Source organism: Miscanthus floridulus, chromosome 9 (assembly GCF_019320115.1).
Source record: "Miscanthus floridulus cultivar M001 chromosome 9, ASM1932011v1, whole genome shotgun sequence".
Taxonomy (NCBI): Eukaryota; Viridiplantae; Streptophyta; class Magnoliopsida; order Poales; family Poaceae; genus Miscanthus; species Miscanthus floridulus.
In genome coordinates, this window is record NC_089588.1 from 142693423 (window position 1) to 142715505 (window position 22083).

General features: G+C 43.9%; 2 protein-coding genes and 2 long non-coding RNA genes across 5 annotated transcripts; 2 read left to right on the top strand and 2 right to left on the bottom strand.

Annotated features, from left to right (window-relative positions):
* Nucleotides 1-2447: 2447 nt before the first annotated feature.
* LOC136484354 (uncharacterized) lies at nucleotides 2448-5084 on the top strand. 2 transcript variants are annotated; one of them, XR_010765915.1, is made up of 4 exons: nucleotides 2448-2647; nucleotides 2734-2836; nucleotides 3284-3617; nucleotides 4908-5084. It is a non-coding gene; the product is annotated as an uncharacterized lncRNA (long non-coding RNA). The 2 variants fall into 2 exon arrangements; XR_010765916.1 differs by having other exon boundaries at nucleotides 3354-3617.
* A 4654-nt stretch (nucleotides 5085-9738) lies between these two features.
* Nucleotides 9739-12732, bottom strand: LOC136484353 (probable GTP-binding protein OBGM, mitochondrial). Its single transcript, XM_066481601.1, has 5 exons — nucleotides 12466-12732; nucleotides 12287-12395; nucleotides 11496-11578; nucleotides 11158-11220; nucleotides 9739-11072 (listed from the first exon to the last, which is right to left on the bottom strand). The coding sequence occupies exons 1-5, from the start codon at nucleotides 12610-12612 to the stop codon at nucleotides 9858-9860; spliced, it is 1617 nt and encodes a 538-aa protein (XP_066337698.1). The 5' UTR covers nucleotides 12613-12732; the 3' UTR covers nucleotides 9739-9857.
* A 1769-nt stretch (nucleotides 12733-14501) lies between these two features.
* Nucleotides 14502-20587, bottom strand: LOC136484356 (uncharacterized). The gene is made up of 3 exons (XR_010765917.1): nucleotides 20426-20587; nucleotides 20237-20323; nucleotides 14502-14922 (listed from the first exon to the last, which is right to left on the bottom strand). It is a non-coding gene; the product is annotated as an uncharacterized lncRNA (long non-coding RNA).
* On the top strand, nucleotides 14900-20317 carry LOC136484355 (putative disease resistance protein RGA4). The gene is made up of 2 exons (XM_066481602.1): nucleotides 14900-16620; nucleotides 17395-20317. Exons 1-2 carry the CDS (start codon nucleotides 15565-15567, stop codon nucleotides 19561-19563), a joined length of 3225 nt encoding a protein of 1074 aa, XP_066337699.1. The 5' UTR covers nucleotides 14900-15564; the 3' UTR covers nucleotides 19564-20317.
* Nucleotides 20588-22083: the final 1496 nt, after the last annotated feature.

Sequence of the window (22083 nt, forward strand, 5' to 3'; positions counted from 1 at the left end):
CACCACAAAGGCCGTACCCAGTGCAGAGAGCTCCCGCTCTGTGCGGGGTCTGGGGAAGGGTGTTAGTGGCAAGCCTTACCCTCGCTTGTGCAATGCGAAGAGACCGCGACTCGAACCCGGGAGCTTCCGGTCACAGGCGGTAAGACTCTACCACCACAGTGTCATTGAAAAAAATATTGGAATACTAAATTTATATCAATCAATCTTTGAACTTAAATTTATGAAAAGATATAACACACTCAGATAATCAAACTTGCAACCCAAATTTGTTAAACGAAAAAACACTCGGATAATCAAACTTGCAACCTAAATTTATGAAACTGGCAACCTAATTTTATGCATATGGCAAGCCGTCAATATACCCTCACTACTATTCCTCTGATTCTCGATAGCAGATTTCTTCATTGCATGAGATGTCTCACCTTAGTTAGATTCCACATTGTACTCCCATGAACCGCCTGATTCCATATCCCCCTTGTCCTGCATTACAAGTTCATTAAATGTTATAACATTAATGCTTGGGCAATGGTTGTATTCAGTAGATTTTTGTGAAGAGGAAACAATACTCACGCTGGGAAAATTAAATCCATGAATGTCGAAATCGCCATCATTAGCACTATCCGATCCGTTCACTACGTACAGATGACAAATCTTAGTCCGCTCATAAGCATGTGCAATCACCATTTGGTTTACCTCTTCTGGTCCTTCAATATTTACTAATCCAATTGGTGGCTGACTCCTAGGAATGATGTAGTACACCTTTGCGTCTCCTCTGTATCCATGACTAGATCTCAAACTCTCCACCATACGGAACTACTCAACTATGGTGTATGGCTTTACAATTGTAACTGACCCAATATTTCTTGATCGTCGTAATTCTGTAGATCCAAATAAAGTTCATCCACTAAGTGAACCTTAAATCACATTACCATGTCCTACATGTATGGATTAGACGAATAAGGATCATTTGAGCACGAGTTCTTACACCAAAACTATACGAAAAGTTCATATACTAGGCCACACTTGTTGTCCACTACTATCTGCAAGTGAGAGCGTGATATATAAATCTCTCTTGTAGTTGAAAGTGCAAACATTCGAGGCGTTCAGATGGCTGTCTATATAATGCAAAATATAAATTAAAACAGTACCATAGTTACCTTTACATTTGTCTTCGCATGGACCTCCTCTTATCGGATCAGGGACTCAAACTTTGAGTGCTCCTTATCGAACTCTTCATCCAATTGTTGCCTTTCCTGCATCCTCATCGAGTCAAGTCGTTCATTCTCTATTGCGAGATCATTTTCTTCACGAGCCCTTCTTTAAGGCTTGATTTAAGAGATCGCGTTCCTGCTCCATCCTCTTGGCAAAGGCAACGCGCTCATTTTTCACGCGTTGTTGCTGTCATGAAACGGTCAATTCATTGTCGCTCTTCTGTCATGTTCATGTCAATGTCGGCACGGTGAAGTGATATCTTTAAATCCAAATCCTCCCAATCCTCAAGTTTCCTGACCACCTCGTTCCGCTCATTCCGGGACTTCCGAACCAAATCATCACGAACTTGTTAGGTGTGGTCCGTGACCATTTGGATGTGGTTCGGAAGTCACAGAACGAGTGGAACGAGATGGTTAGGAAACCTAAGGAGGATCGGTAGGATTTGGATTTAAAGATATTGCTTCACCATGCCGACATTGACATCAACGTGACAGAAGAGGATGGAGGAGGATCGGTACGGCGTGTCCTGCTGGACAACGCTTTAAACAATGAGTGTGTTGCCTTTGCCAAGAGGATGGAGGAACACGATCTCTTAAATCTACCCTTCAAAAAGGCCTGTGAAGAAAATGATCTCGCAATAGGGAAGGTGCGAGTCAAAGTTGGCTCGATGAGGATGCAGTCAAGGGCACAATTGGATGAGGAGTTGGATAAGGAGCGCTCAAAGTTTGAGTCTCTGTTTGAGTCCCTGATCCGACGAGGAGGTCCATGCAAAGATGAATGTAAAGATAACTATGGTATTTGAACTTTCAAGTACAAGATCAGATCTTATATATCAAGCTCTCACTTGCAGATAGCACTGGACAACAAGTGTGGCCCGATATATGAACTTTTCGTATAGTTTTGGTGTAAGAACACGTTGTGCTCAAATGATCCTTATTCGTGGTAATACGATTTAAGGTTAACTTAGTGGAAGAACTTTATTTGGATATACAGAAGTACAACAATCGAGAGCCCAGAGACATTGGTGATGAAGCCGCCCCTACAGTGATGTGCTCGGGAGCCCAGAGACCAACCACCCCTACAAATGAAACAGCAGGGGCGGCTGGTAATACGAGACGCCCCTACAAATAGGTCGGATTTGTAGGAACGGCTCACTCACCAGCCGCCCTCGATATTACTGTTTATAGGGGCGGCTCAATAACCAACCGCTCCTACAAATGCTCCAACAAATAAATACTCGAAACCCGCACGCGACGCCAACCGCAGATCATTCGTCTCTTTCTCCTCTCAGCCCTCCCTCCCTTGTTGGCGAATCGACTCAAACCCTAACCCCTCTCCTTCCCAATCCCCACCCATGGATCGCGACCGCTCCTCGCGCCGCACTCGCAAAAAGGTGGAACGCACCTGCAGACCGCCCCTCCACCCTCAGACCTAGGTATTCATACTCCTCTTGGCTCCTCTCATCTTCCCCTTCTGTTCTTCCTCTCTAATCTCTCTAATCCCTTGTCTCTGCAAAATCAGATCCAGAACATTGGTGCACTCCGTCATCTCCATCGAAGCTTTGGGGGCCATCCTGCACCTAGAATCTTTGACGACTGTCAGTCGTTGCTGCACTTCGTAACAGGTACTTCCCAGTGTATTTCCCCTCTAATATTTATGCGATTTGAGCCACAGATTCATTCCCCATACTTCCAGTTTCATTTTCCTTTGTTTTTTTCATTTGGTTCACAGATTCATTTTTGCAAACTAGAAGAAGGGTATCGTAGTACAGGTTGGGGTGGGGAATGGTTCTTTCAATGGTTAAGCCTTCACGTACCACCAGGCACAACCCAATCAGAAAGTTTGTGCTAGACGAAATATGCACAAGATATTTAGTCTGTAGTAGAGAAACATTTTTTTATGAAATAAGATGGACCGCTGATATCCTGTAGTTTTTAATCTATGAACTAGGACTGCAGATATATATCCTCATCTGAGAATATTAATTTTAAGATGGATTGATGTTATTCATGCTTTTTTATTCCACACATAAGACCAACTAAATAAGAGCTGACTTTTCATGTTCCTATAGATGGACAACCCTTCAGATTTTCATAGGAAATTGGCTTTTATGGTTGCATCTATGGTGGCATATTGGGCAGATCTGGCAGCTGTCTGAGCAACCCCCTCCGGCCATCGGATTCTGGGACGACGGCTCCTTCCACCACAGCAATCAAGAACACGTCTCCTCTCCTACAGCTCCACTTCTTTGTGTGACTGTCTGACCGGTGGGCTTCCCCCATTTTTGCTTTTGCTAGACTAGCTGATGTGATGTGCTCAGACCTGGTCCTTTGTTTGATGCATGTTTATCTGAGGATGATAAAGTAAAGAAGCAAGGATGGAGATCATGACAGAAGGGACCAGAGGTGATTGTTCCCTGAACTCATATCCCTTCAGTAGCAAGTTGTTATTTTAGTGGAATGCTTATTTCTGATTTTTTATTTTCCTATCATGCTTGCCATAGCTTAGTGGAGCTTTATGTCCTTTGAAATTTCATCAGCACGAGACTGACATGTCTGAGTGGCTATGTACAAGAGCTTGAGTTACCAAGGTGTTGTTTTTAGATCATTAGATGCTGTCTCTGGAAAATTTAGTTACATTATTGTTCATCCCACTAATCAGAGTTTTGTTAAGTGGAATTAAACTATACATGATTTTGTGATTTTGTGGTATGTATCACAGAAATGTTACCTGAAAAGTGATCAACCCGCAACAGTCTAACTGAAACTATACATGATTGTTGGCTAAATTATCTTTTGGCTAAGTTGTTCTTGTTCCTAACTGAAACAAGCATTATCTTAACTTCTGAACTGCATTGAATCTAGGAATGATTAATAGGACTGTGCACATTATATTTAGGTAGTAAAATCTGTTGTAAGAACTAGTGTGCTTCTTCTGAAAATTCAGATTAAACCCATTTCCAATGAACTGGTCATTTCAGTCAAACAGTTTATACACTTACTCTCCTCGGCTTGCTGCTCAGTGAATTGCTCATTCCAGAACACCACTACCACTGTAAATTTTCTGCTATTAGTACTCTAACATTTTTAGAAGTTGCTGATAGCCAGTTATCTTTTGCTATGTTTTGTTTATATGATTTTGTTGGACACAACCATATCTCGAATGCCATTGCATTACTTGTTCTGCATACTCTTCAGCCTACCGCTTGATTCAGACTAACACCACTATACCAGTGATTCAGTGGAAAACCAGAGGACCAGCTAGTGAAACAAAACATAGCAACTGTACATAACACATCATTTCCTATTCCTGGTTTGAGAACTACACTCACCATTTTCTGTTGTTATTACATAAGTGCTACTACACATTTAATGAGTGATTACAGATTAGTAAAAATATTTCAACTAATTGCTATCTTACTAATTTGCTAAATTGCCGAGATGTTCACTTAAAATAGGCAATAATGTGCTATCTTACTAAATCTGGAATATTCTTACAAAATTGCAACCATGTTCAATGGATGCCCACAAGTATTTATGGAAAGTCTAAAATGGGCAATAATGATATTGGGAGTTTGAGATGTGTGCTTACTGATTTTTCAACTCAACTTTACTGATTTTCAACTCAAGTTTATCTAGTAATATTGTAAGAGCAGAAAAGAACTATTTCAGCTTATACGAACGGTCCATTTTCAGGTTGATGATGTACTAGAGTCGAAGTTGGATAGAAGATTTGAACTTGTCATGGATGAAAGGACTCTTGATGCAATTGGGCTCCATCCTGATCAACCTGTGATGAAGAGGTAAATGCATGTTTCCTGTGTAGATCTTGATGTCTTATGAGAACACCTTCTATGGTTTTGTAACATGTCGAACTATATTGTTGTTTCTATTTATCTAGGTAACAAGTGTAAAATGACATGACACCAGAAATGTAAAATTCTAAAAACAAATTTAGATATACACTTGCAATTCCAAAAACAACTGCTACTGTAGATTTAGGTTTAGATTTCAGTTATCAAATAATCTCGAATGGTGAGACCACTGTTAAAATCTCAGGTCAATCTCAGTTCATGTGGTCATTGGTGAGTAGATTCTTTTGAGTATGCTTTCCTGAGATATTTTTTTTCTCTTCATGTGTTCCCTTACCAATGCCTAGCATTTCCAGAAGTGCCATGTTAGCTCCATCTGTTTTCTTATGGTTCTAAGGTAGAGTAATATTGGCCCGGATCAGAACTGCTACTTCCAGGTCTGTTCTCTTATGGTTCTAAGGTAGAGTATTGGTCCTGATTGGAACTGCTACTTCCTGGTTAGCTTGAGCTTTGCAGCGACAACAGAAAGATCATCAGATTAGGCTGATTATTTGGCTTTATCAATACAATCTCTTTATAGATGCCCCATGTTCCTTTTGATTATAAGATACAAGGGGTCTACTGTTAGTCTTTCCTCTCTCACTTCTTTGTTGATGATGCTCGGCTTGTTGCTCAGCCACTAACTAAATGAAATATTATTGATTTTATTTGGTACTTTTGTGTTTCTATCAGATCACCGCCGAGAGCCTGTTCAAGAACCTCACCCAGGAGAAGGCACTGATGTTTCCCCAGAATGATGAATTGAGTAGTGTAAGAAGTCTGGGCTCTGGGGATTCCAATTATTAGCTTGTATCACCGGAGTTTGATGGTGGTTATTAGATCCTCAGTTGTTTCCTTATTTGGAACATTGGCAGTTGTATCATTTGAACTCTGATGAAGGTTGACGGAGACATGGAGTTGCACTTAGCCCCTTATCAATTGTGTTTGGCATTCCGGTTGAAGACTACTACAACTAATGGTCCTCATCACCTTATTTCTCAGCTAAATTGATTTATTTTTCTTCCATTGCAACGCACAGGATGATTTGGGGGAGCACGTGTTGGTAATTTGATTTTTTTTTTTGTGGAAAAATGCACTGTAGGGGCGGTTGGTACTGTAGCTGCCCCTACAAATAGATTTGTAGGCAAATAGATTTGTAGGGGCGGTCTGGGACCGCCTCTACAAATGTATGATTTATAGAGATGGTATGGTAGGGGCGGCTAGCCGAACCGCCCCTACAAATGCTCATTAGCCGCCCCTGAAAATCATATTTGACATAGTGAGATTGGGTCAGTTTACAATTGTAAAGCCAGACACTACTGTTGAGTGGTTCTGCATGGTGGAGTGTTTGAGATCTAGTTATGGATACAGAGGAGACGCATAGTTGTACTACCTCATTCCTGGGAGTCAGCCACAAACTGGACTAGTAAGGATTGAAGGACCAGAAGAGGTAAACATTTTGTTGATTGCTCATGCTCATGTGGGGACTAAGATTTGTCATCTGTACAGAGTGAACAGATCGGACAGTGCTAATGATGGTGATTTCAACATGCATTGATTTGATTTCCTCAGCGTGAGTATTGGTTCCTCCTCACAAAAATCTATTGAATACAACCATTGCCCAAGTATTGATGTTATAACATTTAATGAACATGTAATGCAGGACAAGGGGATATATAATGAGGCGGTTCGTGGGAGTATGATGTGAATTCTAACCAAGGCGAGACGTTTAATGCGATGAAGAAAGCGGTTATCGAGAATCAGAGGCATAGTAGTGAGGGCATGTAGGTGGCTGCCCATATGCATAAATTTAGATTGCAAGTTTGATTATCCGAGTGTTTTTTCGTTTCATAAATTTAGGTTGCAAGTTTGATTATCTGAGTGTTATCTCTTTTCATAAATTTATGAGGTTGCAAGTTTGATTACCTGAGTGTGTTATACCTTTTCATAAATTTAAGTTAGAAGATTGATTATATAAATTTAGTATTCCAATATTTTTTCAATGACATTGTGGTGGCTTGCCTTGAAGTACTGGAATGGCTTCAAAACCACTACAAACTGCCCGTGTAGTTTTGCTGTAGAGGTAATGGACAGTACTAGTACACATAATCGACATGTTGTGGTCATATTTACCAAGGAGGCTGCCAATCATGCTGATAAGGAAGTCGAAATGGCAGCTGAGAAGGCTGCTAAAGAAAAGAGGCAACTAATTAGAGGGAAAAGGAAGTGCAAGAGATGTGGAGAACTGGGTCATGGAAAAACTAATAGGAAAAAAAGGTAGCATGCTGTACTAATTTACAGTGATTTTTTTTTGCTTCAATGTACCCTGATTGTTTGTTGTTGTGCTAATTTTTAATCAAGGGGACGTGCTAACAATATTAATCCAGAGAATGATGTTAGCGGTCTCCACTTCCTGTTTATTAATTTTTTTTTACTTGAGTTTCAGCAATCTTGCATTCCTGATGGGAGAAGGAACAAGTGCCCAGCCTACTAATGTGTCACCCACCAAGACTCATGCAACAAGTACAAAGAAAAGAATTGCAAGGAAGTTGATCCCAAGGAAAATGAAGACCAACTATCATGGAACTAATAACTGAAAACTGAGTTGTGAACTTATGTTGTTGGCCAGTCCGGTCTTTGTGAACCCATGTCTTTGTCAACTTGTGTCTGTATGAACTTAAGTCATTGTCAACTTAAGTCTATGTCATTGTGAACTGAGTTGTATGACTACTTATGATGACCTTTTGTCATCTTTCCGGTGCGACGTCGTCGTGGTCACACGCCACCACAGCACACGAGCACATGCGCGACAAATCCTCTTCCATGGTGCCATTGGCCACCGTGACCACCGAGGTCTCTGGCCTCAACACAGGATCTCCAGGTTGCGCCATGGCAGGGCGGGGTAGCTCACGGAAGTTGGTGGCGTCGAGGGAGGTGGGGGCTTGACGGCGAAGGGGTTAGAGATGTTGGACGTTGTTGGACCGCAGCCTTGCACTCGCGGGCTCTATGGCTGAAGCTTCTGAAGCGCAGGCATCTCACCAGCTCGGACCCATGCTCGGGTCGCGAAGCAAAGGCGGATCTTAGGCAGGATGGGGGGATGTGGCTGTGGGTCGGAGTAATGGCGGCCGGTGGGCGGGAGGTGTGCTAGGGTGCACGAACTAAAAGCAAAGCTAACTCTCTTTGGGGCGGCTGAGGTAGGCGTTGGTGGCGGGTGTGATCTGGATCGAACCCACCACGATAGATCTAAGGCGCTCGGGGTGCCGCACAGGTGGGGCGAGGGTGAACCTCCTTCGTGGCAGGGGGAAGCTCCTTGTGGGGGGCCAAGGCGCGGCGATGGGGCGCCGGCAGCTGGGGTGGGAGCGGAGGAGCGGGGAGCTAGGGGTGCGGGCGGGTCTAACGGCTCCATCCTATTAACCTTTTAGGACCAGGTTAAAACAGTAAAAGAGACCTGATTGTCCTAGTCCAAAACTCTTTGGCCACACAGTTTGGACTGATGGGAACGGGTCAGATTAACATTATTAATTCTTTTGCTGCGATTGTCTCTTTGTCTGGCATGTTAAGTGCTCTGTAAGTTAGTAACCCCATAAGTTAACTTTTGGCCTTTGTACTTTGCTTTATATATAGGCCAGAGGAAACTCTGGTCTGTAAAAACAGGATCTTGAGAAAACAGAGCAGAAACTTCTGGCATGTCTCTGATAAAAAATGTAAGACCGTCCAGTAAACATCCCCCTAAGCACTTCTGGCATAGCTATGATAAATTTTATAAACCATACATTGTATCATTTAGGTTATATGCAGGTGGAAGCTAAAGGTCTTATGTTGGTGGTACCTGTACTTAATCCACAGTTGTAAAGTGACAGCAGATTACCAGAATATTACTCTCTGTTTGACCAAGAAACTTATAGTAAAAGAAAGGATCAAGTGATTAGATTGGCTTACTTACAGAAACTCTGGCAGAGGTCTCAACACGTTGTCAGTTCCACTGGACAAACTTCCAGTGGGGTCAAAAGGCAGTAAATGTACAGAAGTTGTCATGCTTCTTGTGGTCATCCCACCATGGCAAAGGGACATCTCCTTCCACAGTTCAATGGTCCAACATCTTCAGACCTCCCTCCAGAACCAGCCGCAGCAATCAGCATGCAACCGTACTGGTAATCAGCCTGCAAAAATGATATAATACTGGACCAGAAGATTGTCTTCACTTTGCAAATTACAGCTCCATGGGCATATCTTCTGTAGGAATGACACCAACAGGACATGTGCTATGTTTATTTTAGCATTGGATTCTTAAAAGCAGGTTGTAGATTGTGGGCTGCTTATCTGTAACTGGTGGGATGCAGCTTGTGGATTGTCATGTAAATGGGATTGGATTCTCACAATCTGCTTTTAAAAGGTATCCCATTTATTTTATCTTCAGCATTTAGAACCAGAATCCATCACCCTTAACTAAAGAAAAACAGGCCCTAATTCTTGACTTATTGGTTTTACCAAGTGCAAATGCAGCTCTGTTTATTTACTGACCAAGGCCAATGTTTCAGCGGCTGCTACCATGTACAACTTGAAACAAACCTTATAGCTACTCCACATTTCTGCTCTTTAACAAGAAGGGTAGTAGAAAGATTGCAAATGCTCAATTGTTGTAATTAACACAACAAGAAGAAAGGAATAGTCAGAGAGTCATCAACATTTGAAGATCTAATTGCTATCCATATAAGCCTCTGATACTCAGGGGAAATATCCGCAACACACTCATATGCGTCAGTGTCATGAGGAGAGAAAAAAAATGGAACCTCATTCAACAGTCATTTTTCTCAAAATCAATGCCCTGCGGATCTGAGTCATCCATAAGGTTCCTTAGACCCACTCTCAGATCTGGCACCCCCTCCTGCAAGATGGCGCAAACTGGAAATATTGGAACACCCTGCACTCTCCTCTTCAGTTCCTCGTACATCTCTTCAGCTCCCTCTTCATCTATCTTGTTTGCGACAATCAGTGATGGTCGCCGAGTCATTCCTTCTTGGTAATGCTCCAGCTCTGTGACCAAATCCTGCAGCTGCTCCCAAGGTGGGACACCCTTCCTGCCATTAAGCGTGGCTGCAAGGTCAAGCACATAGGCGATAACTTTGGTGCGCTCTATGTGCCTCAGGAAAGCATGACCCAGGCCACGGTTCTCATGTGCTCCTTTGATCAGGCCAGGTATATCAGCCACTTTAACTGAGAAGTAGTCCTCGTAGGTCAGGCTGCCAATGTTGGGCCTCAGCGTGGTGAATTCATAATCGGCTATCTCTGGCTGCGCCCTAGAGAGAGCACTGAGCAATGTGCTCTTCCCAGCATTGGGCAATCCAACCAGACCAACATCTGCAATGCTCTTCAGTTCCAAGATAAGGAGGCTTTCAGTTCCTGGCTGCCCGGTACTCAAACGGGCTATCTTCTCTTGTCTGTTTGCTTTGGATGGCCGCATCTCCTTCATGATAAAAGCATTCCCCAGTCCACCTTCGCCTCCTCGTGCTATGATTAACAGCTGCCCAGGTTTCGTCATCTCAGCAACACAATATTGCACATCTTGTTCTTCCCTCTCATCCTCTTCCTCCTCCTCCTCCTCGTCCATGACAAACTCGTCTTCATCCTCCCAAAATTCTTCATCCTCGCTTTCAGTCTGATCTTTTTCATCTGCCCCCTCCTGACATGAATAGATTCTTACATCACGATTAGTGTTTGAGAACTGAGGCTTGGAGCACGTATGAAAGTTTTTTGGATTCTCTGACTGACCGCTGCTTCCCTTTACAGTGTCATTTCCATCAGTATTATGCTTAGGGGCAATATGCCGATGGGACAAGCCACCATCAAAACCTTTCGTCACTATATTAACAATCTGGTCCGAATCTGAAGAGTGTTCTTCAGCACTAGGTATGTCCCAGGGATCTAGAGCTCTGGTTGGTTTATTTACTGTGAGAGAAGGTTGATCCCCTTCGACAAGATGAATCACCGTGCCTACAGGTACTTGTGCAATCTGTTACATATAAGTAGAGAAGGTGATATACAACGTAAACAAAAAAAAAAAGATGTTATGATATATATGCATAACTCGTGGTAACCTTGTCAGAACCTCTTGTTCCTATCTGATTCTTAGAAAGTCCATTGCCACCTCGGCCTCCTCTCTGAAAACCAAAATTAAACAAGCTAAAGTCAGGTATCAATGATTTCCCCAGAGTTCAAATGATCCATATCATATCAAGCTACACTGCAATGTCTAGCTTCACAGTTTAGGTTGATAGGATCATATAAACAAAATTCAGGTTTGGACGACCTTTCTTATACCAATACATTCACAACACTAACTTTCAATTAGGACACTATAATTTATGAAATAAGATCTTACATGAAGCACAACAATCAGTGCAGCAACCATATCTAACTCAAGCAAAAGACATACCATGTGATGCTGCAAGCCACTGAAATCCCAGATAGACCTTGAGCACTCAAGAATTACATCACCACCCTTCCCTCCATTACCACCTGTACTTTTTAAAATTCATTATAAGGAATTAAGGATGGATCAGTCCAAATATTGCAAATAATATAAAGCCCACTGCACTAGTATGTGAAAATCAGAGTGAGTATCAGGAGCTTGCTTGAAGCAACAGAAACAGGGGAAATATTTATATATTTATATATAATATATAATTAGCAGGGTTTAATATCCAATTTGCACATGATTTTTAGAATTCCAGGGATCATTCCCTGCCAGTAGCATGCATTGCAACATCAACTTCAGCATTTACAGTACCATTGCACCTCATGTATCAGGTGTTCAAGCATTAGCTCCGCATACATCAGAGATTCAGATTATCATCTCTCAAAAGAATACCATTTTGAAGACTGACAGACATGATCTGTTCGTCAATTAAACAGATTACTTAAAGCCCAAAGAAATATCTGGGCAGTTAAGATGAGGACACTAGACGGATAACCTGGTGTGAAATCAAAATTAATTTTTCCAACAGTAAGAGCTCTACTAATGGACAAAGCAACTAAAGGGGAAACTTGAAGATTGATCTTCATTTAGAGAAGCACCAATTTAATTAGGAAAGTTGTAGTTGTATATTGTAAAGGGAACGGACACATATTGGTCTCCAATGCTAATACCACAACCTGAGCCAACTTCACCAGAGTGTTTGTATAATTGCGAAAGCAAGGGCAGCACAAAAGGGTGGGGTCTCTCACCGTCAGGCATGCCCTGGCGGTTGGACCTAGAGCGCCGGAGGCTGACGCAGCCATTGCCGCCGTCGCCACCCTTGGCGCGCATCCGGAACTTGTCCACCATACCCCGCGCCTGCACCAAATCCATCAGTAACGAAACGGAGGGTAAAGGGAATCGGGAAACGGACATGGAAGGAGGAGACCTGCAAAGGCGCCGCCTTTGCCTTCCTCCCCTCCGTCGCAGACCCGTAGTAGCATCCCAGCCGGTCGGCCGCCCAGGATGATGGAGCCTGCGCCGCCGCCCTCAGCGACGGGAGCCGGCGGAGAAGGCTCTGCTGCCGCCGCCACATGTTCAATCCATTGTACTCGTACTTAATCGACTGGGAGAAGGAGGAGGAGCAAATGCCCCCGTCGGCCGTCGCGGGCGCCTCTTGACCTCGCGCGCCGCCGTCCCAGCGACCGGCCTCGGGTGGGGGTATAAATGTCCAGGCAGCCCGAGCCCATCGGCCCAACACGAGGCCCACATTTTTTGCCTGGCCCAGTTACGGCACGGCCCGGTGGCGAGTGGGCCCGGGCTGGCACGGTCCGGAGGAGCAGGCCGTGCCTAGGCCTTACCCTAGGCACGTGGGCTGGCACGGCACGGCCCGCTCCTCAACGTGAGGCCCGGTGGCGGCCCGGCCCACTCGTCTGTCGCAGGTCGCAACCTCCTCCCTCGCAAAGTCCCACGCTCCCACCCCCGAACCCTAACTCCCTTCCCCTCACCCTCCCCGTCGCCCCGCGCAGTCCCCTCCCCACGCGGTCGTGTCGCACTCACTCCTCTGCGCCGGCAGCGCCGCACTCCGCCCTTCCCCGCGACTTTGCTCCCCCGTCCTCCGCTCGCCGGCTCCTTCCCTCCTCGTGGCCGCGCCTCGGGAGCGAGTGCGTCGGCCTTGGGTGTGAGCTATACGGCCCCGGTGTCGTCGGCCCCAAGCTCCGCGCATCTGGTGCGCTGCCGCGGCCTGCGAGGCTGCTGGATCTGGCTCAAGCAGCTGCCTACCTGCCTCGCTTTCCCCGCCTCTCTCTCGTCTCTGTGGCCTCCTCCATGCACCGCTGTCGGCCTCGAGCGCGGCAGCCGGCTTCGGGCGACCAGATCTGGCGTCCCGTTGCCTGCTCCGATGGTTGACGCTGCGGATCTGCCTCGAGGCCAGGTCGAGCGCGCCGGCGTCGACCGCCGTCACCGCGCTCCCGTGCCGTCCCTCGCCCCCTACTGCCCCTCCTATTCTTCCCTTTCCTCTCTCTGATGCCGCCGACACGGCCAACGGTCCCCTCGACCTCGACGCCATCATCGTCTGCTGAAGCGGGCCTTGGGCTGGCCCGGCCTCGCTGACAGACCGTGCTTATCGGGACAGCCCCGCCTGAAAATCAGCCCAGCAGGATGTGTCTAGGCTGATGGCCAGGCATGGCCTAGGGGGCACGACGGGCCGTGCCGGCCCGACCCCCATCAGGCCATGCCTGGCACGGGTCCGTGCCGTGCCGTGCCGACTCGTTGGCCATCTATAGGTGGGGGACGAGAGACGGAACGGACTCATCTTAGCTCGGCGGTGGGCTCGAAGACCAATAGGGTTTTAAGGAAGTGGGCCTTGCCTCTATTAATTTTCTGCGAATGAAGTTACCTATGAAGACATAATTAGTGATTCTAAAAAAAATGAAGACATAATTAGTCTGTAATTCTTATATATAGTGGTAAATAGGGAATCAATTTTAGAAATGGGTGGACGCAACTTATTTGGGAAATTGTTTAAGAGCTTTACTCAATTCTATGCTGCACAACTATTTTGCGAAACATTTCAGGCACGGTGCGATTTCTTCTCTATGAATGAATGTGTTCAGAGGCACCTTGCACTTTTCTTGCTCTGTTGCAGGATTTAGGGGTGCGGCACTCCCCAATCAGGGAGCTCCATAACACATTGCAAAGAATGTTTACCACTAGTTCATTTCACTGTCAAGTCTGAATACGCATATTTGTTTGTTGAGTAAAATGTCATATACCATCCAGGTAAGAAGCTAATGGGCCGGATGGGCTGTACAACAAATGGGCTAGCACAGGTCACCATGAGGGCAGTACAAGAGAAGGCAGCAGCGGGCACGCACAGGGGCATGAATTATCAGAAGAGCCTTCTCCTATCTCTCTGTTCCTCTTCTTCCTCCTCTGGCCTCTCTCTCTAGGTCTAGAGCTCTCCCTCCCTTGCCTAGTCTGATTCCTCCCTTCTCCACCTAGATTGCTCAGCTAAGCTCGAGGCCTCCCTTCGCCTGAAGTCGTGTAATCAGATTGTACCCAACTGAGTATTGAGTGCTGTGTCATCTCATCTACTGAGAGGTGTGCTAACATAAAAGTTTCACCAACTTAGACTGCCAATACAAAGCAAATTTCAGAAATCTCGTCATTCAAGTTTCATTCTGAGAGTAAATATTTCATCAGTTCCACACAACAAGCCCATTTAATCACAATATATTTTGCAACAGCACAAAATTGAGCTAATCTAAAGTTACCATCCTTGAACGTGCCACAATTACATGTAAATCCGGTACAGAAATTTCGACATCTATCTAGTGGGAAAATATCTAGCTAGACAACTCTTCAATTTCGTATTCCTTGTTGCTTTGCATCATTGCGGCTCTGCCTACACAGATTAAAGCATTAATTAACCATGCAGCTGAAAGTTCTAGTAGGGCATAAGGGCTCAATAGCTTAGCCTACAAACTGGTGAAGTAATCATCGGTGACCATTTTCTTAACCTGCAAATATTGCTCAATAGCAGAAAGTTCTATCACACGCAAGGAGAAAGTTCTAGTATGCAAGACTGACAGGGATATATACTCTGCCCTATCCACAAGTTACTACTAACCTTGAAAAGTAAAGCATAACATGGACACAGGCCAAGTTATTTCCATGCCAACTACCAAAGTTTTTGAGATTCCCTGCCTCCATCTATATGTTCATGCAATATGTAGCTAACCTCTTGCCTTACACATCTAATTGCTTACTGGTCAAGGCGAGCACAAGCAGCAGGAACAAATTCAGGTGATGCTCCTCTCTACCTGCAGCTTCAATGTTGCTCCTCACCTTCATGATAGCTAGATCATCACACCTTGTTTTATCTTTTATGTATCTAGGGTTTATTTGCATAACTGACTGCTAGCTGTTCATTGCACTGATGCCATCGATTCTAGCTTTTAGCACTGAAATGCTGAAGGTAAAGAAATAAAACACTTTGTTCTAATTCCCATGACTTCTTCTGCAGCGTTCTGAACCTGCCAGCAATATGGCAGTGATCCTGGATGCTTTGGCATCTTACATTCAAAACATGCTGACGGAGATGGCAAAAGAAGAGGTGGACATGCTTCTCGGGGTCTCTGGTGAGATCGATAACCTTGGCACCAAGCTCGGGGACCTCAAAAACTTCCTCGCTGATGCTGACAGGAGGAACGTCACCGACCAAAGTGTGCAGCCATGGGTGAGGGAGCTCAAAGACACCATGTACGACGCCACTGACATCCTTGACCTGTGTCAGCTTAAGGCCATGGAGAGAGGTTCATCATCCCTAGCTATGGGGTGCCTCAACCCCTTGCTATTCTGCATGAGGAATCCCATCTTCGCCCACGACATCGGCAGCCGCATCAAGAAGCTCAACAAGAGGCTAGACGCCATCAAGGAGCGCAGCGCTACCTTCAGCTTCATCAACCTTGGTTCCTATGAGGACCGCAGTGGCAAGGAGACAACATCTCGTCTTGCCAACCGCGAGACCTCAGCGCAGCTCGACCGGTCTAGTGTGGTTGGCGAACAGATTGAACTTGACACAAGGAAGCTAGTGGAGATGCTAACAGAAGACCCTGAAACCATTGCTACCCATGACAAAGACAACAAAAGTATGGTCTTGGCTATTGTTGGCATTGGCGGAATTGGCAAGACAACCCTTGCCCAAAAAATCTTCAACGACGACACCATCAACCGTGTCTTCACCAAAAAGATATGGTTGAGTGTCAACAAGGACTTCAGTGTGGCAGAGATCCTAAAGAGAGCCATCATCGAATCTGGGGGGGATCACCATGCAGCTGGGAATGCAAAAGCCACACTTCAACGTATCCTTCAGAATGGTTTGGATGGGCACAAGACTATTCTGGTCATGGATGATGTTTGGAATGACCAAGCATGGAGTGATGTTCTTAAAACGCCATTTGTCAATGCTGCTGGTCATGGTAGCCGAGTCCTGGTCACCACAAGGCATGACTTGGTTGCACGAGCGATGAAAGCTAGGGAGCCCTACCACCACGTCGACAAACTTGACCCCAAAGATGCCTGGTCCTTGCTCAAGAAACAGGTCTGTATGGTATTACCTTTTCTTATGTTCTTCCTTTTTGCTTTCCTTTTGCTAGGGATACTGATTACTGAATTATCTAAGCCATCCTTATGTTGGTGTGCTCTGTTTATGGGACCAGTCCATCAATGGGATGGGTGATGGGTCCATTATACCTGAGTACTAGCAGGATGAATCATGAGGATCAGCCCAATATCTTAAACAAAGCAAGAGCCAAACATATTTGGACCTATGACGACATGATCCAACACCACTTAATTTATCAAGCCAAATACAAGTTACAAATTAAATTCCCATCCTAAAATGCATTGAGGTTCTTTTTATCTATATTTATAGCCTGTATGTCCCATCCTAAAAAGCATTTTCTCTTTTGTTCTACATTCTTGTCAAGTAGCTCATTTTTCTTTTGATCTAAATTCCCATTAGCTTTCTGCTGAAAATAACCCTCCTCTGGAGTCTGGTGACACCCAAAACAACATGATGAGGATCATGCACAATTAAATATCTGTATCAATGTCAAAGGATGCATATTTCTTTATATTCACAAATTAATCTGAGATGAGAAAATCCGTAAGTATTCTAACATTAATTGGAAAATAAGGACAAAATATATGAATTTCCACATTAATTCAACCCAAAGAAAAACATTTAGCTGTCCACATTGTGGGAATTTTTTTTCATGATATGCTTTTTACTTTTTTAGTAAAGGATGTCTCGGCAAGTATAGCCACCAGTGAATTTTTTGTTACTCATTTTATTGGCTTGGACTGCTTGCAGGTAATCAGAAATGAAGATGAGGAGCCTCTGATTGATATGCTAGAGGATATTGGAATGAGAATTATAGAAAAATGTGATTGTTTGCCACTTGCTATCAAAGTAATGGGAGGACTCCTGTGCAAGAAAATGGCAAGACGAGGAGATTGGGAAAAGGTATTGAATAATGCAATATGGTCAGTATCTCAAATGCCTGAAGAGCTAAACTATGCAATATACCTTAGTTACGAAGATCTGCACCCTTCTTTAAAACAATGCTTTTTACACTACTCCCTCATCCCTAATAAGAGCACAGTGTTCTTCGTTGATGACATTGTGAGCATGTGGATTAGTGAAGGATTTGTTGAGGGGAACTCTGATGAACTAGAAGAATTAGCAACGGAGTACTACAATGAGCTAATACTGAGGAACCTTATAGAACCAGATCTTTTGTATGTTGACCGATGGGTTTGTAACATGCATGATGTAGTTCGATCATTTGCACAATATATGGCAAGAGATGAAGCACTAGTAGCACACAAAGGGAAACCTGATATCGGTAAACTCAACTCAAAAAAAATCATTCGATTATCACTGGAAACTGAAGGATCAGAAGCAGAGGAGTTAGAGTGGAGCTCTCTGCAATCACAGAAATCACTGAGAACACTACTAGTAGCTGGGCATATAGGGATTAAAGCTGGTGATTCATTGGGTACCTTTCCAAGTCTACGGACCCTACATATAGACTCAACAAATTTTGACGTAATGGCTGGATCATTGTGTCAACTCAAACACTTGAGGTATTTCTCTATCACTGACCCTAACACATCTAGGCTCCCGGTAAACATTGGAAAGATGAAATTCTTGCAGTACATAAGTCTTGATGGTTGTGAAAACTTGGTGAAGCTTCCTCGTGGTATTGAAAAGCTACAACAGCTTAGGTATCTTAGCCTAATGGGAACGAATATAAATTTTATACCTAGGGGGTTCTACGTTTTAACTAATTTGAGGAAGATTTTCGGGTTTCCCGCCCACATGGATGGCAACTGGTGTAGCCTGCAAGTGTTGCAGCCTCTTTCCCGGCTCATGGGCCTTTCTATATATGGTCTAGAAAATGTACTTTCTTCCTCCTTCGCCGCAAAGGCTAGGCTTGGTGAAAAGGTGCATCTTAGCTATCTGTTCTTAAACTGCACCAGTAGACTAGAAGATGATGGACAACTCGTTAGAGAAGACGAAGTCTTCTCTGAGGCAGAGCAACAACAAATTGTGGAAGTGTTTGATGAGCTCTGCCCTCCACCCTGCTTAGATGTTCTTGAAATTGAAGGATTTTTTGGGAGGTGGTTCCCAAGGTGGATGAGATCAATAGCAGCTGCACCCCTTGAAAACCTGCGGATTCTGACGATGGATGACTTGCCTTGCTGCACAGAGCTCCCCAATGGTCTGTGTCATCTACCATGCTTGGAGTTACTTCAGATTTGTCGAGCGCCAGCCATCGAGCGTGTTGGACTGGAATTCTTGCAGCCCCAGCATGATCACCACCATACTTCCCAGTTGGCTGCTGTGTTTCCCAGATTGCACAACTTAACATTAACAGAAATGGTGGAATGGGAGGAGTGGGAGTGGGAGGAGAATGTGCAAGCCATGCCATTGTTGGAAGAGTTTCTTCTAGAGAGTTGCAAGTTGAGGTGTATTCCAGTTGGCCTTGCTTCCCATGCGAGGTCTTTGAAAAAATTATATGTACATGATGTACAGCACCTCAACTCCCTGAAGAACCTTGCTGCCGTTGTTGAGCTCGAAGTGTATGACAACCCCGACCTGATGAGAATTGCTAATTTCCCCAAGTTGTGGAAGCTGGACATCTCTGGGTGCCAAAAGCTGAAGGTATTGGAGGGGTTACCTGCACTCCAGAAACTTGAGCTGACAGATTACGACATGGAGACACTCCCTATATACCTGAAGGATGTCAAACCAACGCATCTGCAGATAGACTGCACCTTATCGCTGCTGACCTCCATAGCCGCAGGAAAATTCAGCCATGAGTGGGACAAGTTTAGTCATATCCAACAAGTCAAGGCATATGCAAACGATGGAGATATTGAAAGAAAATGGTATGTGCTGTACACAAGAGAGCCTTTCAATTTGGAGACAAATGTCGCTGACAGGTATTCCAAATCACGTAACTGCTTTATTTAACTTGTCCAATTTGACTTTCAATCTGTTTCATCTCTGAAAAAATACTGTTGTTGGTTCAGTTTAGCTTTACTGCATTTTCTATTTTGTTTTTTTGTTTAACTCAACTGCCTGTTTTGTTTCAGAGAATGGTGACAAAGAGGCTCCAAGGAGTGAGGAAGGGGAAACTATGAATGAAGAAGAATATGACGTACAATGCATAAAAAATGAGTCTCTTGGGGTTTTCCCTGTTATGTTTTTTCTACTTTCCTTGTGATGTACCAAGGGGCTATAGGGTTGATTATGCCATCTTAAGTCAATCATGCAATTGTATGATTCAGAGAAGATCCTGACATAATGTAATGTGTGAGCAACTGATAATGTAATGTGAAATTATGCCATCTTAAGTCAATCATGCAATTGTATGATTCAGAGAAGATCCTGACATAGGCGGTCCTAAGGATTTGTGTGAGCAAATGATAATGTAATGTGAATATGCTTGGCTCCATTTTTGTTGCCTGTATATGTACTAGCAGAAGCAGTTGATGCAGTTAAAATTTTCCACTTGGTTCTTTCGCCACCAAAATTGCGAAACAACTTTTTTTGTTGTTAATATCACGAAGGCACAAACATCAGACATTCAGACTACCTGACAGCTTGGAAGAACAGCTCCAGAAAATTGGTACAAAGTGCTTACCGTTGGGCTTGCATTGGCTGTCGGACCTGAAGAGCCTACCTGATCATAGAGCCTGAAGCGGCCGTCGCCTCAGCTCAAGCAAATAAGCTTCAAAGGAAGTGCCTTTTTATTTATTTATTTTATTTAGTTGATTGAAATGAAAGAACAATTAATTGATTGATTGATGAAATAGCGGGGAGAAACTGAAACCTGCAGCATAGGCGCGCCGCCTTTCCGTTTCCCTCCCTCCGGCGCAGAACCACCAGACGGTGCCGGAGGCTGCGCGCTACCGTCTTCAGAGACGACGGACGGTGCAGCGGCGGCGGCGGCGGCGGACGGATGCGAAATGCGGTTACTGGTGGCCTGGTTGGCGACGGCATGTGAGCTCTTTGGGCCTTGGGGGAGGGAGAGGGAGAGGGAGAGGACGGCCCACGGGCTCGGGGCCAATGAATTGGCCTCGATCGATCCATCAATCAAAAAAACCATTTCACCTCCCTTATGCAAGTCTGATTTACCTCCCTTAGTTCTAAAATCTGACTTTTACCTTTCTCAACTTTTGAAACCGCGTCTGATTTAACTCCTTCAGTAGTTTTGAAAATGATTTTAGCTAACATGGCACAACGTCAGCCGTCTACGTGATACCATGTAAGTCACGAGAAAGGTAAATCGGACTTTCGCAATAGTTTAAGAAGATTAATTAAATTTTAAAAAGATAAAAATAATTTTTCAAAAAAGTTATCTAAATACTTTTCTAGAAAAATGTATTTAAAATACTAAAATCTGATTTAACCTTAGAAAATTTGTTTTAACTCAAAAAAATATGAAACCAATTTTATATGTATTCTAAAACTATGCTCTACATTTTTTTCCTTGCTTAGAATTATTTGGATCTTATATGGTCTCCTAAAATCTGAAATTAAGCTAAATATGAAATATAGGATTCAGGCAAAGACAAATCGTTGTGCAACCTGTTGTCTTGCACACTACAAACAATGTTTCCTCAGCAATGTCATATTGGTTAACCATCCAGACATGCAATTTTGATAAAAAAAATATAATTCAAGTTCTGATTGTATATTAACAATATGTGCCATGTGGTTTAACTTTGTAGCAGCGTTGTATTCTCCAAGGGACATCACGATGATGGCGTGTGCAAACTCACTGGACCATCAGCGGCAGTTGCCATGCGGCTTCTTAGAAAACCAAACCGACGTTTGCTACTTGTCCAGCATAAAATTATTTTTGACAAGTGCTGACACACAACCTTTTTGCACGTTTTGTTCAAATGGACATGTGGGCTACGTTAGTGGGGGGCAGTTACAGCGAGGTGAAACCAACAAGAAACACATTTTTATGTTTGTCAAGTGGTAGAAGCAGCAAGGTGAAACGGACAAGAAACACGATTTTTATGTCTATCAAGTGGTACAAGCGGTGACACTGCACTTTTTTTTGCGTCCTTTGGATGGCCTTATTATATAATGCTACAATTGAGTTGTGAGTGGAAGTTGTCCATTATTTTACATGTTTGTAACAATTGGTCTTATTCTCTTGGCATAAAAAATGAAGCTGGTTTAGTTTTTCATTATCTAAGAAAATGTGGATGTTTAACACATAATAATTTCCATCTAAACAACAGAAGAACTGAGAGCATGTCATGTCTTATGTGCCTTGGAATTTTTTGGGAATTGTTGGATCTAATTGGGCTTGGCCCATTGATATTCAATTAAATTAATATACAATTAGGATACCCATAACAAATGCTAAATGTGTAATCATGTACACAAATTGACTAGAGGTTAACTCATCAACTTATAAAGATGGGTGTATGTACCTAATGTGAAGTTGAGAAAGGAGAGGAAAGCGTGCCA

Bases quoted from the DNA above. Each gene is read 5' to 3' on its own strand.
- LOC136484355 (XM_066481602.1), top strand. From the start codon at position 15,565: ATGGCAGTGATCCTGGATGCTTTGGCATCTTACATTCAAAACATGCTG. The intron at 16,621-17,394 runs GTCTGTATGGTA...GACTGCTTGCAG, and splicing joins GGTCCTTGCTCAAGAAACAG to GTAATCAGAAATGAAGATGA.
- LOC136484353 (XM_066481601.1), bottom strand. From the start codon at position 12,612: ATGTGGCGGCGGCAGCAGAGCCTTCTCCGCCGGCTCCCGTCGCTGAGG. The intron at 11,221-11,495 runs GTATGTCTTTTG...TTTGGTTTTCAG, and splicing joins GTGGCTTGCAGCATCACATG to AGAGGAGGCCGAGGTGGCAA. The intron at 11,073-11,157 runs GTTACCACGAGT...TATATGTAACAG, and splicing joins GAACAAGAGGTTCTGACAAG to ATTGCACAAGTACCTGTAGG.